The sequence below is a fragment of the Saccopteryx bilineata genome, chromosome 7 (genome assembly GCF_036850765.1).
Source record: "Saccopteryx bilineata isolate mSacBil1 chromosome 7, mSacBil1_pri_phased_curated, whole genome shotgun sequence".
NCBI lineage: Eukaryota > Metazoa > Chordata > Mammalia > Chiroptera > Emballonuridae > Saccopteryx > Saccopteryx bilineata.
In genome coordinates, this window is record NC_089496.1 from 71,053,293 (window position 1) to 71,072,169 (window position 18,877).

The 18,877-nt window shown below is 52.0% G+C and overlaps 1 protein-coding gene across 1 annotated transcript; it reads right to left on the bottom strand.

The window, feature by feature from the left end:
* Window positions 1-1,227: 1,227 nt before the first annotated feature.
* On the bottom strand, window positions 1,228-18,479 carry IDH2 (isocitrate dehydrogenase (NADP(+)) 2). Its single transcript, XM_066238813.1, has 11 exons — window positions 18,267-18,479; window positions 7,891-7,982; window positions 6,810-6,975; window positions 5,158-5,318; window positions 4,931-5,074; window positions 4,335-4,471; window positions 4,007-4,158; window positions 2,477-2,589; window positions 2,217-2,314; window positions 2,033-2,125; window positions 1,228-1,565 (listed from the first exon to the last, which is right to left on the bottom strand). Exons 1-11 carry the CDS (start codon window positions 18,379-18,381, stop codon window positions 1,484-1,486), a joined length of 1,353 nt encoding a protein of 450 aa, XP_066094910.1. The 5' UTR covers window positions 18,382-18,479; the 3' UTR covers window positions 1,228-1,483.
* Between the last annotated feature and the right edge of the window lie 398 nt (window positions 18,480-18,877).

The window sequence follows — 18,877 nt, forward strand, 5'->3', positions numbered from 1 at the left end:
GCGAGGCGACTGCGAGTGCTTCTTCCCACGATTCTTGGGGACCTGGTCTACACCCCTTCCCAGGAAGGAACTCCCAACAAAGCTGCATAGCCCTACCCATTGCTGTCCAGGGGTCCGGAGAAGATCCCGACCATCCTTTGCACTTGAGTGGCCCCCTGCAGGGTCAGATGCCTACAGAGAGCTGCTCTAAGCCCCAGAGAAGGGGATGAGCCAACGCCCCCCAATGTCCACCCCTTACAGAGAAAAGCCACCTCACCCACCTCCAGGGCACCGGGACAGAAACCGGCTCACCCTGCCAGATTGGGCTTCAGAGGCTGTGAATTCTGGGGAGCTGCCAGGCCTTGGCTACTGATGGGCGAGAAGGGGCTGGAACCTTCACTTCCCCACCACGATCTGGGCCTAGCAGCATCAGCACCCCAGCTTCCCACAGCCCTGGGAGCTCAAGGCAATGACTGGGGAAGAGTGGCCCTTTGAACAGGATAGGGGGCCAGTGTGGTTGGGCAACTAGAGCCCATCTCCAAGCCACCAAGGTTACCTACTGTTGGATTTCAGGAGCAAAGAGTCCCTCCAAAATTTGGGAAATGGACGTAGGGTTGCCAAGTATTTATTTTATCAAGTGAATATGATACAACCCTTCTCCAGGATATTTTAACACCAAAAGTATAATGTAAGGATAGCCCGGAAATTGGATCTATTTAACTTGATAACCTTACTTTTCTAGTTGTGCTAAAAAATGGAGATGAACCCTAGCCTGGGACCCACTGTCCTGGACTACCGGGGCCCTGTTCATACTCCCAGCTCCCAGCCCCGGCAGCTGTGAGTGGAGCACCAAGGACAGCTGCTGAGGGGAGCCTGTTTTAAGTACTGAGAAAAGGGCCAAGAGGCCTGGACATGTTCAGGTTAAAACCAGCACAGAAAGAAATAAAAATATAATCTGAATCTATAAAGAAGTGATAACCCCAAAATGATATCGGAAATGTGCTAGGACATTCCAGGGAGCCCATAGGTCTGTGACCCCAGAGTCACAGTGGCTACTCCAGTGGCTCCTATAGAATGCTACCCGGCCCACTCCCCGGATGGTGGCCCCTGACTGGGTGGAGTCTGGGACGGAGACCTGTTGTGTCCTGAGGTGCTACAGTCTGTCCCTGGAGGGGCTCCCCAGCCCTTTGATGGCCTCTGCCTCCAGGCCCCAGCTGCCTCCTTCCCCTGAGGGACAAACACAGCAGACAGTTTTGTGAAGAGATTTTAGTAGCTAAATATGGCACCATGTGTTCCAAGGGCGATATAAATTACAGTATGCAAAACATACTGACTGGCTGAGGTAAAACACACTGTTCCTGCCTCATGTCACCATGAGGGGAAACGCAGATACTTTTAAAAACATTTTGCTTATAAAAAATGTCCCCTCGAAAGGCCTCCTGAGAGGGCTGTGAGGCTCACCCTCCACTGCGCGTCCACTGCGCACGCCGCCCCGCCGCTGCTGCTAGCCCAGGGCTTTGTCAAGGTTGTTCTTGATGGTGTCCAGGAAGTCCGAGGTGTTCAGGAAGTGTTCGTTCAGCTTCACGCTGCCGAGAAAACACCGTTCACGTGAGGGGCTGCGCCCAAGCTTGGGCATCTTAACAGCAGCCCTCTCTCTCTTGTCCGTGCAGGGAGGGGCACAGTCAGGGTACAAGTCGAAGGTGACCTGTAGCCCACTGCCCTAGGGCCACAGCAAATTCCACGGGAACCTGGTAAGGTCTGTATGTCCCTTCCCAGGTGAATGGGCATCTGGGCACATGCTCTCCTGGGAGAAGCTGGGAGCTCAGTATGGGCGGTGGTGGAAAAGGCTTCAAGCAGCTACTAGCCTCAGGGATGGAGACCAACTCACTGGGCCTGGCCTGAGCCATCTCTCAGGACTGTGGTCCTGTCCTGCCCCACGCTCCTGGCAGGACAGCTGACTCAGGAGGGGGCCTCTAAGAAGGGTCCTTGGCTTCTTCCCTCCTGTCCCTGAGGCCCCGGAAGGCCAGCCCTGCCCTCCACCCAGGCCACGCACTTGCTGAGACCATGGATGCAGCCCGCCAGGTCCTTGGTCATGGCTCCACTCTCCACTGTCTGAACGCACACCTTCTCCAGGGTCTGGGCAAACCTGCAGGGGGCCGGACAGAGTGAGACCCCAGCTGTGCAGCGTCAGGGTCCAGAACCTGCTGGGCCGGCTCAGGTGCTTCCTCCGTGCTCACCTGATGAGGTCCTGGTTCCCATCTAGCTTTCCTCTGTGCTCCAGGCCACGTGTCCAGGCAAAAATGCTGGCAATGGGATTGGTGCTGGTGGGCCGGCCCTGGGGGCAGGGTCACAGGGGAGTTAAGAGCCAACAAAGGAGCAACCTAGACACAGCTTCCCACCCTTAGACTGACAGGGCCGGGCCCATCCTCCCAGCCCTCAGATCCAGTGGGTTCTGTGCCCCTGCAGTAGACTGTGTGGGCACACTCCCCACTCTTACCTTCTGGTGCTCCCGATAGTGGCGTGTGACTGTCCCATGAGCAGCCTCAGCCTCAATGGTCTTCCCATCCGGGCAGACCAGCACGGACGTCATCAAGCCAAGGGAACCAAAGCCTGAAGAGTGGGAAGACCCTCCTCTAAGGGTTGGCGCCTCTCTTCGGACCACCTGGATTGAACCCACCCGCCCTCCTGCTGTCGCTCAGCTTACGTTTGCACCCACCCCCACTGTAACTGGGAGGACAGGAACTGTTTTTGGTATGTCTACCCCAGTCTTGGGTCTTCAGGGTCCAGCACGGGGCAGAGGAGCACTCGAAGGTGGCTATTACTAGCCTGTTAGTATACATCTGTGGTTCCACCTCCAGGCGTCCCAGAGCCTGCGGCCCGCAGGGCCCAAGAGTGCACAGAGTTCTACCTTGCCAGCCCGGCTCATGGCCAGGAGGCATCTTCAGCAGAAAGAATAAAGCAGCTGCCAGCATTTCATAGTGATCACTTGATCTGCTGCTCTTTCTGGCTACCTTTTCGCTTGTCAAGGTCTCCTGAGTTTCAAAAGCATCCACAGCACCAAAATTAGAATGTCAACTCCCAAGAAAGAAAAAGTGGGCAACTCCTATAGATAAACTTATTTATCTAAGAATTTTTGCTGCTGGGACAGAGGTTGGGAGTCCCTTCCCCGCTGTTACCTAGACCTCCTCACTCATCAATTCCTTATATATTTAGAGGTGATTGTCATGCCTTTCTCTTTTCTGCTATGGCTTTTCATACTTCCAGCCTAGATGGGAAATGTTCTAATGAGAGAATCACCATTCAACTTCTCAAAATAAAGCCAAAGGGTTTATAAAGCTTGAATATCCTCTGCCTTTTCATCGCAACCTGGCTTGGGCTTCGTTTTTCTCCTTCCCAGGACCTAGACCTCACCCATCACACACAACCTAGTTTCTCTTCCACTCTCTATGCTGCACGTTGCCTTTTCCCACCGTCTTTCCTGTTCCTGTTCCCCACATAATTGGGCTATTGCTCATGGTTCCTCTCTAATGGCTTGCCCAGGCTTTCTGCTAGAATCGGATTTACCTTTCCGGAAACTAGGGCCTGGGGTTTTTCCATCTTCCCTGCTATTCTCCTACATCCAAAAGGTTTACTGTACAAAACAAATTCTCTGTTATTTAAAGAGAAATCAGTTAGGCTCAATCCCATGTTTCTACTGGAGCCAAAGCTAGTCACTTGGCCCCTTCCTGGACAGGAACCTTGAGGTCAACACACTCAGCCCCTTGAGAACTTGAATTCCTGCATCCTCCTTTCTCTGCAATGGCAGCCTTAGTAATACACTAGTCCAAACCTAATTTGTGATCCTTCCTCACTCAGCTACCAGGGAGCTCCTGCCCCCTGCTATCCACAGGGGACCTTGCAATGAGCCAGGAAGCCCAAGTCCTACTGCTATGCTAGAGAAATTTTCTACCAAAAGTGTCTGAAAATGACCCCCGTCAGAGAAGCCAAACTACCAATCCCCACGGGGTGCAGTGTTCTCCTGGCGTACCCTGAGCCAGGATGTCTGACTGCACGTCTCCATCATAGTTCTTGCAGGCCCACACAAAGCCACCTGAAGACTTGAGGACCTGAGCCACCATGTCATCGATGAGTCGGTGCTCGTACCAGATCTTATTCTTGTCAAAATCAGTCTTATAGTGCCTGGAAGCGAAAGGGCCTGTTGTGGGAGGAATGCAGGAGGCTGATGGGTTAGGGATCCCTCCCTGAGCCAAATGCAAGGGGTCAGCAACCTCCCCGGGTGGGAGGAGGGCTGGGGCTAGGGGACAAGGAGGATGGGCTCTGGCGTCCTGGGGAGCAGTAAAGGGAGAAGCTGTTACTTGTCAAAGATCTCCTGGAAGATGTCCTTGAAGCGCCCGTCATAGGCTTTCAGAATGGTGTTCTTGGTGCTCATGTACAACGGCCACTTCTTCTGGATGGCATACTGGAAGCAGCTATGCGCAAAACCCGAGATGGACTGCAGGGAGAAAGAGAGGTCCCTGGCGTGGTCCCCCAGGGCCAGGCTCCGCCTAGGAATGGCACCCCTTCCCTCCACATGACCCTCTCTGGCTGTCTGGGTTAACCCAGTGACCCTAAGCGAGCTTCTGTTGTTTCTGCTGGCCCAGCTCCCCCTCCCACCTTCTGGGAGAAAATGGCCCTCCAGCTTTGCTTCAGAAAGCTACCTCCCCCTCCACAATTATTAGATCACATGGCTGGGATGGGACCTGTTTCTAGAGTTGATTGTGTCTGGCTTATCCAATCAGAGCTCCAACTCTCTCTCAGGGCCCCTGTGATTGGCTCAGAGATGGCCATATGACACAGGGTAGAACTTCTGCGGGAACCAGCCAAACTGGCAGGGATAAGCCTGCAGCAGGGAAGCCAGGTGGGGGGAGAGGAGCTCAAGCTCCGTGCCTGCCTCACCTTGTGCCAGCCTCACCTCGTCGGTGTTGTACATGCCCATGCCCACGCCGCCGGCAGGGAAGTTATACACCTCCCACTCCTTGGCACCGCTGCCATCCTTTGGGGTGAACACCATCTTAAAGGTACCAGCCCGGTCGGCCACAAAATCTGTGGCCTTGTACTGTGGAGACGAGAGGGTGGTTCAGGCCAGAGGCTCCAGGTGGGGGTCCCAGGACAGCAGAGCCCAACTCCCCCCGGGCCCACCTGGTCGCCATGGGCGTGCCTGCCAATGGTGATGGGCATGGTCCAGCCAGGGACAAGGCGGGGGATGTTTTTGCAGATAATGGGCTCCCGGAAGACAGTCCCACCAAGAATGTTCCGGATCGTTCCATTGGGACTCTTCCACATCTTCTTCAGCTTGAACTCTAGCGGAGCAGAGATGAAGTGGCCCCATTGCAGCCCCCACCTTCCAACCAGAATTTGAACCCCAAGCAAGAACGCAGCAAGGTGAGGGCCCTAAAAATCCTCCCGGGGAAGCCACAGAGTCTGAGTGTGGATGTGTGGGCTCCACAGTCAGAATTCCTGGCTTCAGGATCCAGCTCCGCCACCTCTGACTTTGAGTCTTGTGCAAGTGCTTTAACCTAAGCTATAAAATGAAGGTATTGATAGAATACCTAGCCTTTTAGATGGCTGTGAGAATTAAATGAGCTCATACATTAAGTGCCTAGAACAGGGCCTGGCACATGGGATTATTATTACTCCCACATCACACTGGGATGTTATAGCTCAGTCTGATGAACTGTGGCAACACACTGCCTCACTCCAGCTCTGATTCTGGCCCCAGAACCGCCACGAACCGCAGGGTTCAGCCCAAGTTACTAAGACTGTGACCCCTGACTTCCTTGTCCAGAAAATGGGGACATATAAATCCCAAGGTTCAGGAGGGAAAATAAAAGAGAACCTGCAAGAAGAGATTAGCTATAAAATGATTCTAATATCCTAAGATCAGTACAACCCAAAAGACAGGAGGACACCCCAAGGGTTTGTCTTGAGTGCTTCCTTCTAGGTCCCTGGACTGCTGGAAGTCGGGAGACAGAACTCTGCAAACTCCTCAACAACCCTTTCTTGAACTTTCCAATCTGGCCCCTTTATTCACAATCCAGTGCCATTTCATGGAACCCTCCAGAGCACCCCCAGCCACGGCCAGATAGCTCGGTTGGTTAGCATCATCCCAAAGCGCAGAGGTTGCTGGTTCGATCCCCGCTCAGGGCACATACAGGGACAGATTGATGTTCCTGTCTCTCCCTCTCTCAAGTCAATAAAGTAAACATTAAAAAAAAAAAAAAAAAAAGCAGCCCCCAGAACCAGGGACCAGCAGCCAGTCCAAGCCTAGGGGATCACCTCTCTGAGAGCCTTCCATGGCCACAGGGGCAGGGGCAGACCTGCAAAGCCAAGACAGTGACAGGACACTAGTGATGTTCCCTGTGCCCTCCTCCCTGGGTTCTGAAGGACACAGGTCTGACACGCAGTCCTCCTCTGGGCAGAGGTGGCCCCAAGTCTCTGTCAACCTGCCTCCAAACCATCCAGGAGGCCAGAGGGGCAGGCTGCCCCGAGAGGCCATTCTCAGTGTGACAGCATCCGTACTGGCTTCCTCCTCCTCCTCCCCGTCACTGATGGCACCGCCACTGCCCAGAGCCACACAGAGGAGCAGAAACCCCGCTGCTGGCCTGGGGGCCAGGGAATGGAGTCTGGACTTAGCTCTCTCGCACCCTGACTGTGGAAGCTGAGGCCAGTCCCTTAACCGCCCCTCCCCAGCTCCTTCTACAGGGACCACTGTCTACCAGGCATCCACAGGGAGACTGCGGTCACAGCATAACCTGTGTTGTCCCAGCCCACCCACCTTCACACCCCCACACCTTCCACACGGGCCTCATCAGGGGTGATGGTGGCACACTTAACAGCCACATGGTACTTCTGGGTGGCCAATGCGGAGTCAATGGTGACTTGGTCATCGGTCTTGTCACGGTGTGGGAGCCCCAGGTCGAAATACTTGAGCTGAACATCTACATGGGGCAGGATGAGCTAGACACAAACAGGCCAGGGCAAGGCGTCAGCCCAAATGACTAGACTCAGGGGCACGAGCTGGCTGTGGCAGGGGACACTCAGTCAGGGCAGGGTAGAGGGAGGAGCAGCACAGCAGAGGGCTGGAGTCAGCCGTTCTTCAGCGGGGCCAGGCCAAAGCTGGCTGGAGGCCAGGGCCCTGGAGCAAAGCCAGCGGACCAGGCCACAGCCCCTCAGAGGGCTCATCCCCTAGCCTGGCCCATGTGCCTGCCCATGATAGCCCATCAACTCAGCCGAACCCAACTCCATGTGCACCTGTATCTCTAAAGACTGGGTCCCCTCATTTTCCCCATTCAGAAGTGGTGATTCTCACCCTTCTTCTTGTGGACATACATAACTTGTGGGGTCTTCACATACACAACATACTCTCCCAGGCAGACCCCAGGTGACATGGAGAAGCCAAGAAGCCACCCTGGGAACCATGTGCTAGGTGGCTCAAACATATCACTGTCCTACAGCATGCACCACAGCCACGACTCAGGATGACACCCTGACCCACTCAGAAGAGGTCAAGTCCGTGCACAGCTGCACTGTACACCAGCGCTATGTTCCTTGCACTCCCTCGAGAAAGCACATTGGGAGAGAGGGGGTCAAGATGGACAGGATGCAGGATCACTCTTGAATCAGCACACAGCTTTACAACATGCAGGCTTTGGCACCAGTGTGAGACACAGTCTGCTGAGGACAGGCCTCTGCCTGACGTCACAAGAACAAGTGGCCTGGACACAACAGAAGGATGGACGGGAGGAGAGAAACAGGACTGCTGCTCCCCACCAAGGGACAGGCAAGTCCGGCAGCTGGTCGGGGCCTGAAGCGTGGCAGAACACTGTGCCTGGCCAGCCCTGTGGAAAGCCGCCCACTTCGGGAGGGAACTACCTTCTCCTTGATGAACTGCCAGATAATACGGGTCATCTCATCGCCATCCATTTCCACCACCGGCTTGGCCACCTTGATCCTCTTGTCAGCATCTAGAACAGGGCACAGACAGTGCATGATGCCCCTGGGGCGGTGGGTAGGGTAGCCCTGCTACTCCCCACCAGACCTGCCCTTCGCCAAAGCAGGCGCCTTGGTCAGCCAGGGCCCAGCTATCTGCCCACTCCCCTTCTACAGGAGTCGCTCTGGAACTGACTGCTCAGGGCCTGGATCCCCCACTAAGCACAGCCAGTTAGAACCAGTTCAATCTCCTTCCCTGCAACCTGAAGGCAAAGGAGACAGCAAAGAACCAGAGCTGGCTGGGGCTGCCTTGTAGAGCAGCAAGTCAGGAGAGGCTACCCCCGGGGTGGGGGTGGGGGGCTGCTGCCACCTGGTTCCCCAGGACAACCCGGAATCCCCTCTAGTCTAATCCATGCAGTTCTATGAGCTAACCTGTGTCCTTCCAATAACATCTCAAAGTCAGCCAGTCATTCACTCGGTCAATTGCTTGCAACCTAAGAACCTGACTAACTTGAAGTGAGGAGGGGTGTGTTAACCCCTCCTCCGTGCCTGACAGTGTACCCCACCCTTTACCTGATTCAGTTCAAGCTTCCAACCACTCCCCAAGGGAGTATTACTATCTCCACTTTAAATGTGGGAGACTGAGGTTCCCAGCTTACTGCCCAAGGTTACAGTTTGAAAACAGGAGGCTTCACACCCTGAGTGAGAGGAGGCACAGACTTAGGGCACCTGGGGATGCAACTCAGAACTCCTGGGACGAGTGGCTCAAGTCGGCCAGTCGTGCCACAGAAGCCTGACAGGACCGGATGAGTGCCTGGTCCAGGTCCTGGGGGAAGGTGGAGGGAAGGGACCAGGAGCCAGGGAGGCGCTTCAAGGAAATTCTGACTCGTGAGAAAAACCAACAGTCTGGGAAGTGAATTCCAAGGAAAACTCAAGAAAATGGCCCATCCAATTAATCAGAGCAGGCTGCCTTGGAGGAGGCTTGTTGACCCTCCGAGAGGGGCACCCAAGCACTAGAACATCCCTCTGCCCACAGCCTGGAGCAAATAGCGACTGCCCAGCGGGACCATGAAACCTGGCTAAAACCTGCCATTGGGCCTCAGCCTTGGGAAGCCTCACTCACTGCTGACAGCCAGGAGGAACACCCTCACAAGGACCATGTGCTCTTCTCCTTACAGATACAGCAGGAGAGAGGGTGTCTTTCACCCCAGCAGAGATTACAGAAGAGGGTGTTCACTTGAAAACGCCAACACTGGGAAAAAGGACATCTGCTTGGCTGACAACATGGGACCGAAGCCCATGAAAAGCAGCCCTAGAAACTACGAAAGCATGGCCACCGAGGCATGTTTAAAACAAAGGTGACCATAGCCCACCAGACGCCATATTAGTGTCTTAGAATACAAACCACAGCCATAATTCATGTTGACTTCCTGACCTGCTAAGAAAAAGGTTAATATGTGCAGCAAAACGACCCACTTCCCAAAGATACACAAAGGTTTTATTTTTTAATGTATGAAGAATGTTAACGGTTATTCAGGAAGAAAAATGAGACCAAGGAGCTTGGCTCGTGGCAGAGATAGACGAGAACACAGACACCTCGCTCAAGCGCAGCCTCAGATGCCCTTGTAGGTCAGATACAGAGAAAGAGAAAGCAACACAGACTAGAGCTACTTCCCTCCCTAGAGAACAAGGGATTTGGGACGCAAGTTATAAATTCCATCACCTTTTCCGGCCAAAGTTTGAATGGAATGGGCTTTAGGATCTGCAGAAAGTTCACTGCGCTGTGGCAGGGCGAGCATAATTTTTAGGAGCTTCTCCTATGAGTTAACTTGATGAGAGCTAATGGATTTTTTAAATAATATGTTGAAGCCCTGGCCGGTTGGCTCAGCGGTAGAGCGTCGGCCTAGCGTGCGGAGGACCCAGGTTCGATTCCCGGCCAGGGCACACAGGAGAAGCGCCCATTTGCTTCTCCACCCCTCTGCCGTGCTTTCCTCTCTGTCTCTCTCTTCCCCTCCCTCAGTCAAGGCTCCATTGGAGCAAAGATGGCCCGGGCGCTGGGGATGGCTCTGTGGCCTCTGCCTCAGGCGCTAGAGTGGCTTTGGTCGCAATATGGCGACGCCCAGGATGGGCAGAGCATCGCCCCCTGGTGGGCAGAGCATCGCCCCTAGTGGGCGTGCCGGCTGAATCCCGGTCGGGCGCATGCGGGAGTCTGTCTGACTGTCTCTCCCCGTTTCCAGCTTCAGGAAAAAATAAAAATAAAAATAATAATAATAATAATATGTTGAGCCATAATCAGGATCCTTAAGGAGAGATTCATTTGGGAACCCGTCCTAAAGGTTTCAAACTTGAGCTCCATTCAAGTTTTGGGCTTCAGGCTGGCAGCCTGTGTGCTATGGACACACTTCCTCCGTAAGGGAGTTGAATGTCAAGGTCACAGCAGGCAGCCCGTCCTGCTGTGCATGCAGGAGTCAAACCCTCAGAGAGGAGGGCCCACTTATTTACAACCAGATGCTAAGCTTCTCTTCCTGAAACACCCAAAACCTAAGTGCCTGCACCCATGGAGTGAGTATGGAAGGAAAGACCTAGAGGTAATGAAGAGAGAGCAAGGAGTGCAGCCTCCCAAAAACCAGCTTCTCAAATGAGCTGGGGACAGGGATGGGAACCAAAGCAGCAGAGACTCATTTTGTTTGATCCTGGTAGTGTTTCTCTTAAATAGTAATTGGTGGCCACAGTTTAAAAATCAGGATATTGTAACAACAACAACAATAACAACAACAAAACCCTCGATTAATAAATGGGCCAAAGGACTTGAATAGATATTTCTCCAAAGTGATATATGTAAAAGACCGACAAGCTCATGAAAAGATGCTCAACATCACTAATCATTACGAAAATTCAAATCAAATCCACCATGAGATACCACCTGACACCCATCAAAATGGCTACTATCAAAACAAAACAAACAGAAAACAACAAGTGTTGGTGAGGATGTGGAGAAATGGGAACTCTTGTGCACTGCTAGTGAGAATGTAAATTGGTGCAGCTGCTAGAGAAAACAGTAGAACCTCCACACTGTTTTAACCAGAATCACCATATGACCCACACATTAAAACTGGAATCACCATATGATCCACAAATCCCACTTTTGGATATACGTATATCTAAAAGAACTGGAAGCAGAGTCTCACCCATGTGCATAGCAGCATTATGCATGATAGCCAAGAGTAGGGCCTAAACAGGCAGTGGTGCAGTGGATAGAGCATTGGACTGGGACACAGAGGACTCAGGTTCAAAACCCCAAGATCACCGGCTTGAGCATGAGCTCATCTGGCTTGAGTGTGGGCTCACCAGCTTGAGCACAGGGTCGCTGGCTTGAGCGTGGGATCATGTACATGATCCCATGTTACTGGCTTGAGCCCAAAGGTCGCTGGCTTGAGTTCAAGATTGTTGGCTTGAATCCAAGGTCACTGGCTCAGCTGGAGCCCCCTGGTCAAGGCATGTATAAGAAAGCAATCATACTTGACCAGGCGGTGGCGCAGTGGATGGAGCGTTGGACTGGGATGCAGAGAACTCAAATTTGAGACCCCAAGGTCGCCAGCTTGAGCGCAGGCTCATCTGGTTTGAGCAAAAGGCTTACCAGCTTGGACCCAAGGTCGCTGGCTTGAGCAAGGGGTTGCTCGGTCTGCTGAAGACCTGCGGTCAGGGCACATATGAGAGAGCAATCAATGAACAACTAAGATGTCGCAACAAAAAACTGATGATTGATGCTTCTCATCTCTCTCAGTTCCTGTCTGTCTGTCCCTATCTATCCCTCTCTCTGACTCTGTCTCTAAAAAAAAAAAAGAAAGAAAGCAATCAATGAACACCTAAACTGCTGCCACTACAAGATGATGCAGTTAATGTTTCTCATCTCCTGTCTTTCTGTCTGTCTGTCCTTGTCTGTCCCCAACCCCTCTCTCTCTAAAAAAAAAAAAAAAAAAAAAAAGCCCTGGCCGGTTGGCTCAGCGGTAGAGTGTCAGGGGACCCGGGTTCGATTCCCGGCCAGGGCACATAGGAGAAGCGCCCATTTGCTTCTCCACCCCCCCCACCTCCTTCCTCTCTGTCTCTCTCTTCCCCTCCCGCAGCCAAGGCTCCATTGGAGCAAAGATGGCCCGGGCACTGGGGATGACTCCTTGGCCTCTGCCCCAGGCGCTAGAGTGGCTCTGGTTGCGCTAGAGTGGCTCTGGTTGCGGCAGAGCGACGTCCTGGAGGGGCAGAGCATCGCCCCCTGGTGGGCAGAGCTTCGCCCCTGGTGGGAGTGCCGGGTGGATCCTGGTCAGGCGCATGCGGGAGTCTGTCTGACTGTCTCTCCCCGTTTCCAGCTTCAGAAAAATACAAAAAAAAAAAAAAAAAAGACTGGAGAGCAACCCAAGTGTCCATCAATGGATGAATGAATAAACCAAATGAACCTTTAAGGGGATAACAGGACTCTTTGGAAGCTAATCCAGGAAAATTAAGAAAATCTCCTAAAGGTTAAACAATGTTCATGATTCTAACTTTTTAAAGAATGAGCTCCCCACCCCTTAACCATGGATGTACCTCGGTGCTTTGAAACTAAAAAAGGAAGTGCCTTCCTGTTTTAGTGATGTTGGACCTACCCCAGTAGCTTTTGCTGCTTTTTAAAAAAATGTATTTATTTATTAATTAGAGAGAGACATTGACTTGTTGTTCCACTCATTTATGCATTCATTGATTGACCCCTGGATATGCCCCGACTGGAGATCAAACCCTCAACCCTGGCATATCAGAAGGATGCTCCAACCTACTGACAAGCGTCCAGGGCTGCTGCTGTTTCTTTTTGTTTCAAATTCCACTAAAGCAAGTTCACTTGTACCTCCAGGAGAGTTACAATGTGGTATTCTTATAAAAACAACATTACACCGTTTCCCAAACATTCTTTCAATCCAGCTGGGATTAACATTTTGGGGAAGTAACTCCTATGATAAATTAGAAGCAGTATTAAACATGTAAGGATTTAGCCATGGCCGGATCGTTCAATTAGTTAGAACTGTCCCCATGCAGAGGTTACCAGTTTGATTCCTGGTCAGGACACATACATACAGGAACAGATTGATATTTCTCTCTCTCTTTCTTAAATTAATAAATAAAATTTTAAAAATGTATATGTAAGGATTTAAAAACTATATCCCCTAAGCTTTTCACAATTCCTATACCTTACCCATAAGGTGAATCAATTTGAGCTTGAATATTTTTAAGGCAGAATGTGTGTATGATGGACTATTATTAATCACCCTTGAAAACAGGAAATCTTGTCACATGCCACAACATGGGTGAACCTGAAGGACATTACGCTAAGTGAGACAAGCCAGTCACAAAAAGATAAATACTTTATGATTCTACTTCTATGAGGTACCTAGAGGAGTCAAAGTCATAGAAACAGAAAGTCCCATGGCGACTGCCCGGGGCTCCAGGGAGTGGGGAATGGGGAGTTACTGTTTACTGGGTATAGAGTTTCAGTTTTGCAGGGTGAAAAAAGTTCCAAATATTGATTGCACAATAATGTAAATACACTTAACGCTACTGAACGACATTATGCATTTGTACAAAAAAAGAAGAAGAAGAAGAAGAAGAACTAGAAATTAAAATAAATCAGTCAAAAAAAACAGGAGGTTTTACATAAAAATCCAGCCTCTGGGGTAAAGGGTGTGAGAAGTATAGGTTGGCATTGGGATTGGTAGGTATAAAATGGTCATGGGGATATAAAATATAGCATAGGAAATACAGTCAATAATACTGTCTAACTAAGTAGCCAGGCCTGCCACGTGCCGTCCAGAGCGCCCCAGGCGTCAGAGTGCCAGACCTTATCTGTTATTCAGTCAATATGCTGGGAACACCCTCAGCACCTGCACCTCTGGGAGACAAGTGGTGACAAGCAACCTGAAATCCAAGGAACAGTGTCTGGGCCTCCCTGAAAGCTTCCAAGGGACACCATGAAATCTTCAGATGAGATGCTGCACAAACACTTTGTCAGCTTGGCCAGAATGTGGGGTAGAATTACAGCAGTCATAAAGAGGCCTGTTAGGCTAACTGTCCTTCCCATCTGGGGCTCCTACCACCCAACACCAAGCAAGGATTTCAAAACCCATCCCCGGTTTCAGAATCTGCCTGCTGCTCCGAATTCAAGGCTCAAGGTCCCCTGAAAGACTGCCACGCCCAAGATAACTGCTTCTACCACATTCCTCCGGTGCTCAACCAGCATGGCCCAGCAGAACACGGAGCCCCAATTCCCAACTCCAGTGAGTAAATCTGGAAGACATTCTAGTATTTTCCTCCCTTTCTCTCACACTCCCATCCAAACCATCAAAAAATCCTACTGTCTCTTCCTTCAAAGTACATCCAGAATCCAACCACTTCTCACCACCCCCACATCCTCTCTTGCCATATTATGCCTCCTACCAGGTCCCTGAAGCCAGAGTGTTCCTGTTAAAATGTAAATCAGGTCAGGACACTCCTCTCAAAATCCTACAAAGCCTCTCCTTTCACTCAGAGTAAAGGCCGAGGTCCTCAAAAATGGCCTGCAAGCCCCCCATGGCCTGGACAACCTGGCCCATCTGTCACTTGCCATTGTGCATTCTGAGCCAGCCTCGAGCACACACTTTCCTCTCTGCTTCTCCCACAGGCAGAGGTGTGCTCCTCCACCGTGCCCTTGACCCCTGCAGTTCTCGTCCCCTGATAACTAAATGGCCTATTTCTTCGACACTTCAGTGCTTCTCTACCCAAACATTCACACACACTTTCATTGCTCATTTGTTCTCGTTACTATACAACTATACAACACTAGCCAACTTCTATCTATTCTTTTTATTTTAAAGACTTTATTTATTCATTTTAGAGAAGAGAGAGAGAGAAGGGGGGACGAACAGGAAGCATCAACTCCCATATGTGTCTTGACAGAACAAGCCCAGGATTCCGAACCAGCAACCTCAGTGTTCCAGGTCAACATTTTATCCACTGCACCACCACAGGTCAGGCCCAACCTCTAACCTACTTACTGTTTGTCCCCACATTAGAATTTAATCTCTTTTAATGGCAGAAACCTTTGCCTCTTATTCCCAGCTCTGTCCATAGCACGATGCACAGTCCCTGGCACATAGTAGAGCACAATATTTGCTGAAGGCATGAATGAATGTCAAGTTATGGTCAATTTGGTCTGAGGAAAGAGCTGCCCTGCCCTCACCTACTGTTTGGATAAAACGTGCTTCCCTCACCCTACCCTCCTGGAATGCATAGCCACACAGAAGCCGATCAGGTCTCCCCATCAGACTGCACCAGACCATCAGAAATGTACACAGTGGCAACTCTGCCAGCCAATGGGCTCCACGCTCTGGAGCTCACAATTTATAGTGTATTAATACTTGCAATCTGCTGGCATTTTAAACCTGGGTTTACAGAAGTTTAAAGTCCAGGGCAGGCCACAGGGCCTAGCTTCCGGAAATCAGAGAGCAGTTTCCAGCACCTTATACCCTAGGAATCAGCAAACGAGGCCTCAAGCTCACAGAGAAGATTTGGGGACAGGCTCTAAGTTGTCCAGGCTTTTCCTCAAAACCTACTGGGTCTAGCCTGACCAATGGTGGAGCAGTAGATAGTCGACCTGGGATGCTGAGGTCCCAGGTTCGAAACCCCGAGGTCGCCGGCTTGAGCACAGGGTTGCTGGCTTGAGTGTGTGGGATCATCTACTTCCATGGTCACTGGCTTAAAACCCAAGGTCACTGGCTTGAGCAAGGGTTCACTGGCTTGGCTGGCACCCTCCCCCACCAGCAAGGCACAAATGAGAAGCAACCAATCAATAACTAAAATGCAGCAACTATGAGTTGATGGTTCTCATCTCTCTCCCTTCCTGACTGTCTATCTCTTTTTCTCTCGCCAAAAAAATAAAATCTACAGGACCTAAAAACAACCACCCAAAAACAGCTCTGATGGGACAGCTATGGTCTTATCCGATATGGCTGAAACAAATCTCAGTGGAGAACATGTAAGAACTCTACTGGTGGATTTGCAAAACTTGAACTATCATTAAGTAATGTGCCCTGGAATCAAGCAGGCAAGTCATCAAGATCTGAAAAGTTAAAGGGCAGTTGAGAAAATGAGAAATTCTCTGCTAGGAGTAGAGCAAAGTAAGGCTAGATCAGTAATTCTCCCATTGAGTGGCTAGGCAGAGCTTACCCTCCCATCCCCAAACTCTAACTTATCAGAACCACACAAGCAGTGGCTGGAGGCCTATGAGTTGCAAAACTAGAAAGAGACACATGTGGGAATTATCAGGCAGCAAAGACACAAGGTGTTTTGCCTGACCAGGCAGTGGCGCAGTGGATAGAGCGTCTGACTGGGATGCAGAGGACCCAGGTTCGAGACCCCGAGGTCTCCAGCTTGAGTGCCGGCTCATCTGGTTTGAGCAAAAAGCCCACCAGCTTGAACCCAAGGTCGCTGGCTCCAGTAACCCAAGGGTTACTCAGTCTGCTGAAGGCCCGTGGTCAAGGCACATATGAGAAAGCAATCAATAAACAACTAAGGTGTCGCAAAGTTCAATGAAAACTAATGATTGATGCTTCTCATCTCTCCGTTCCTGTCTGTCTGTCCCTGTCTATCCCTCTCTCTGACTCTCTCTCTGTCTCTGTAAAAAATAAAAATTAAAAAAAAATTATAAAAAAAGACACTAGGTGTTTTAGCCCCAAAATACTCTTTCCTTGTCATCAAAGAGAACACCAACTATTCTGTCTCTGGCAGCGTAGCCAGGTACCGAGCTAACAGAGGTCACAACTGTATGGTCTCAACTCCAACTCAAAACCTACCATTCATCCCATTACTAACCAACTTGCTTGGGGACTTCTGGAAGGACCTGCAACTGCCTTCTCTTTTTATGTGCTACCAAAATTCAGGTCCTGAAAGCTGCTTTCTTTTCTTATTTGTGTGTGTGTGTGTGTGTGTGTGTGTGTGTGAGAGAGAAAGAGAGAGAGAGAGAGAGAGAGATGGAGGGGGTTGTTTCTTTTGTTGTTGTTTTATCTCAATGCTGAATAAAAGAGAATTGGAGAACATATCTAACTTATACTATATTTTCCCTATGGGAAACTTGGTTTGGGGCCTGGGGGCACTTGGAACCTTGGGATTGCAAGGCTGACCCTTTAGACACAAATCCTAGAAGTTCAAAAGCAGAAATGCCCCTTTCTCCTTGGCAGGTGTGGGGGCAGTGCTGGGGACCAAGCTCTAGTCAGCTGCTCCCACACTCCGCACTGGTTAAAGATTACCTATCCTGGCAGTAAGGCCAGGCTGCCTGGGCCCCACCCCCTCTTCCTCACTCTCCTGGCTCACCCCAAGGGGCTCCAGGCCAGGTCAGGATAGGGGTTTCTGTGACAACAGGCACCAGACAGGGTCAAAGGACCCACATTGTTCCCTGCCATTTGTGGCTGGCGATGGAGGGCCAAGGTGCAGGCAATACCCACACACCAGCAGAGGCAGCCTGCGTTGATAATGGAGGTTCTGGCTATGTTCTGCTTCTCAAGACCCAACTGCTGTCTTCTCTGCCAAGCCAGGAGCTAAGGGTACCAAAGAAGTTCTGAAAAACGATTCGGCAATATCTCTGCATCGGTGAGCTAGGCAGGCCCAATGAGCAAGGAGACAGACGGCGGGAAAAGGCAGATCAAGCCAAGGAGAGGGCCTAGGATGGAGCCTCAAGTACGGCGACAACGAGAAGGGGCAGGGAGAGGAGGGAGGAGTCCAAACAAAAGGGTAAAATGAAAAGCACGTTCCTCCAGCTGTCGTGTAAAGGGCTCCAAAAATAGCTGACAAGGGCCCAGCAGCGAGGAGGGATTACAGCCCGCCCCGCTGAGAAGGAAGGGGAAGTGGATGCCTCCTCCCTCTCGCCTTTGTCTGAGCCGAGACGACTCACGGGGTGCTCCGGCCCCCACCCGGTTGCTTGTCTCCCGCCAGAGTGGGCAAGACCCCCTCCTGGTCCGGGACACCCCAGCACCCCAACAGTTACATCGCGGAACGCGAGGCAGCCCGGAACTACCCCCGCGCAGGGCCGCAGGGCTGGCATCGCCTGGGCCACCAGTTGCCACCGTCCTTCATGTCCCCACCACTGCACCTGGCGCGGCCTGGAAGCTAGGGGCAGGGGACCCGGGAGCGAGGCCGTCCCCCGCTCTTTGTGTGCCCAAACGAGGTCCCTGGCTTGCGAGCGTCCCGGTTGTGCTCCCTGGTCCCCGCCCGGAGGCCGCCACGTCGCGGACCCCGACGCGCACCCGCGCGGACCCTCTGGCACTCACAGTGGCGCCGCGGCTGGTCCTGCAAGTTGGGGCCCGTCAGGGCTGCTGGCGCCCAGGCCGGCCCGGAGCCTGAGGCTCTGCCGAGCGAGCGTACGACCCGTAGGTAGCCAGCCATCCCGAGCAGGCGAGGGAATCAAGCCGACAGATGAGATCCGAGCGCCGGCCGCTACTCCGGTTGCCTGGCCCCGGGCCGCCCAGACCTGGGCACAGGACGCGCGGGCACGACGGGGGCGGGGCTGCCGGGGCCCTCACCCTACTGGGCCTTGCCGAGAGGAGGCGGGACCAGGCCTGGCTGGACCCGCCCCTGCCGGCGCACGGCCGGCGCTTCCCGGGCGCCGCGGGAAGCCCCGCTGTATCAGCGCCAGAGGCAATTGGGTCGCGACGTGAAGGTCGGCGGTGGAGGGGTAGCCCCTCTCTCCAGGACGTCCCATTTAAAATCTGTGTGTCAACTGCTGACATAGCTTAAACCCAAAATGATAAATGTAAGGAAACACCTGCGTCCTTCGCGTTTGCCGGGCCTTAAACCTAAAGCGCGTTCAACAGGTGCGCGTTTTGCGCTCTTGAAGTAAGACCAGGGACACCTCAGGTCTCCTCAAGTTCACTCTCAGCTC

What these genes read in the sequence shown, in the direction of transcription:
- IDH2 (XM_066238813.1), bottom strand. Translation starts at nt 18,381, where the DNA reads ATGGCTGGCTACCTACGGGTCGTACGCTCGCTCGGCAGAGCCTCAGGC. An exon ending in GGACCAGCCGCGGCGCCACT is followed by an intron (nt 7,983 to 18,266) that starts GTGAGTGCCAGA and finishes GCCCTGTTCTAG; the next exon opens with ATGCTGACAAGAGGATCAAG. An exon ending in GGCACGCCCATGGCGACCAG is followed by an intron (nt 5,075 to 5,157) that starts GTGGGCCCGGGG and finishes TCGTCTCCACAG; the next exon opens with TACAAGGCCACAGATTTTGT.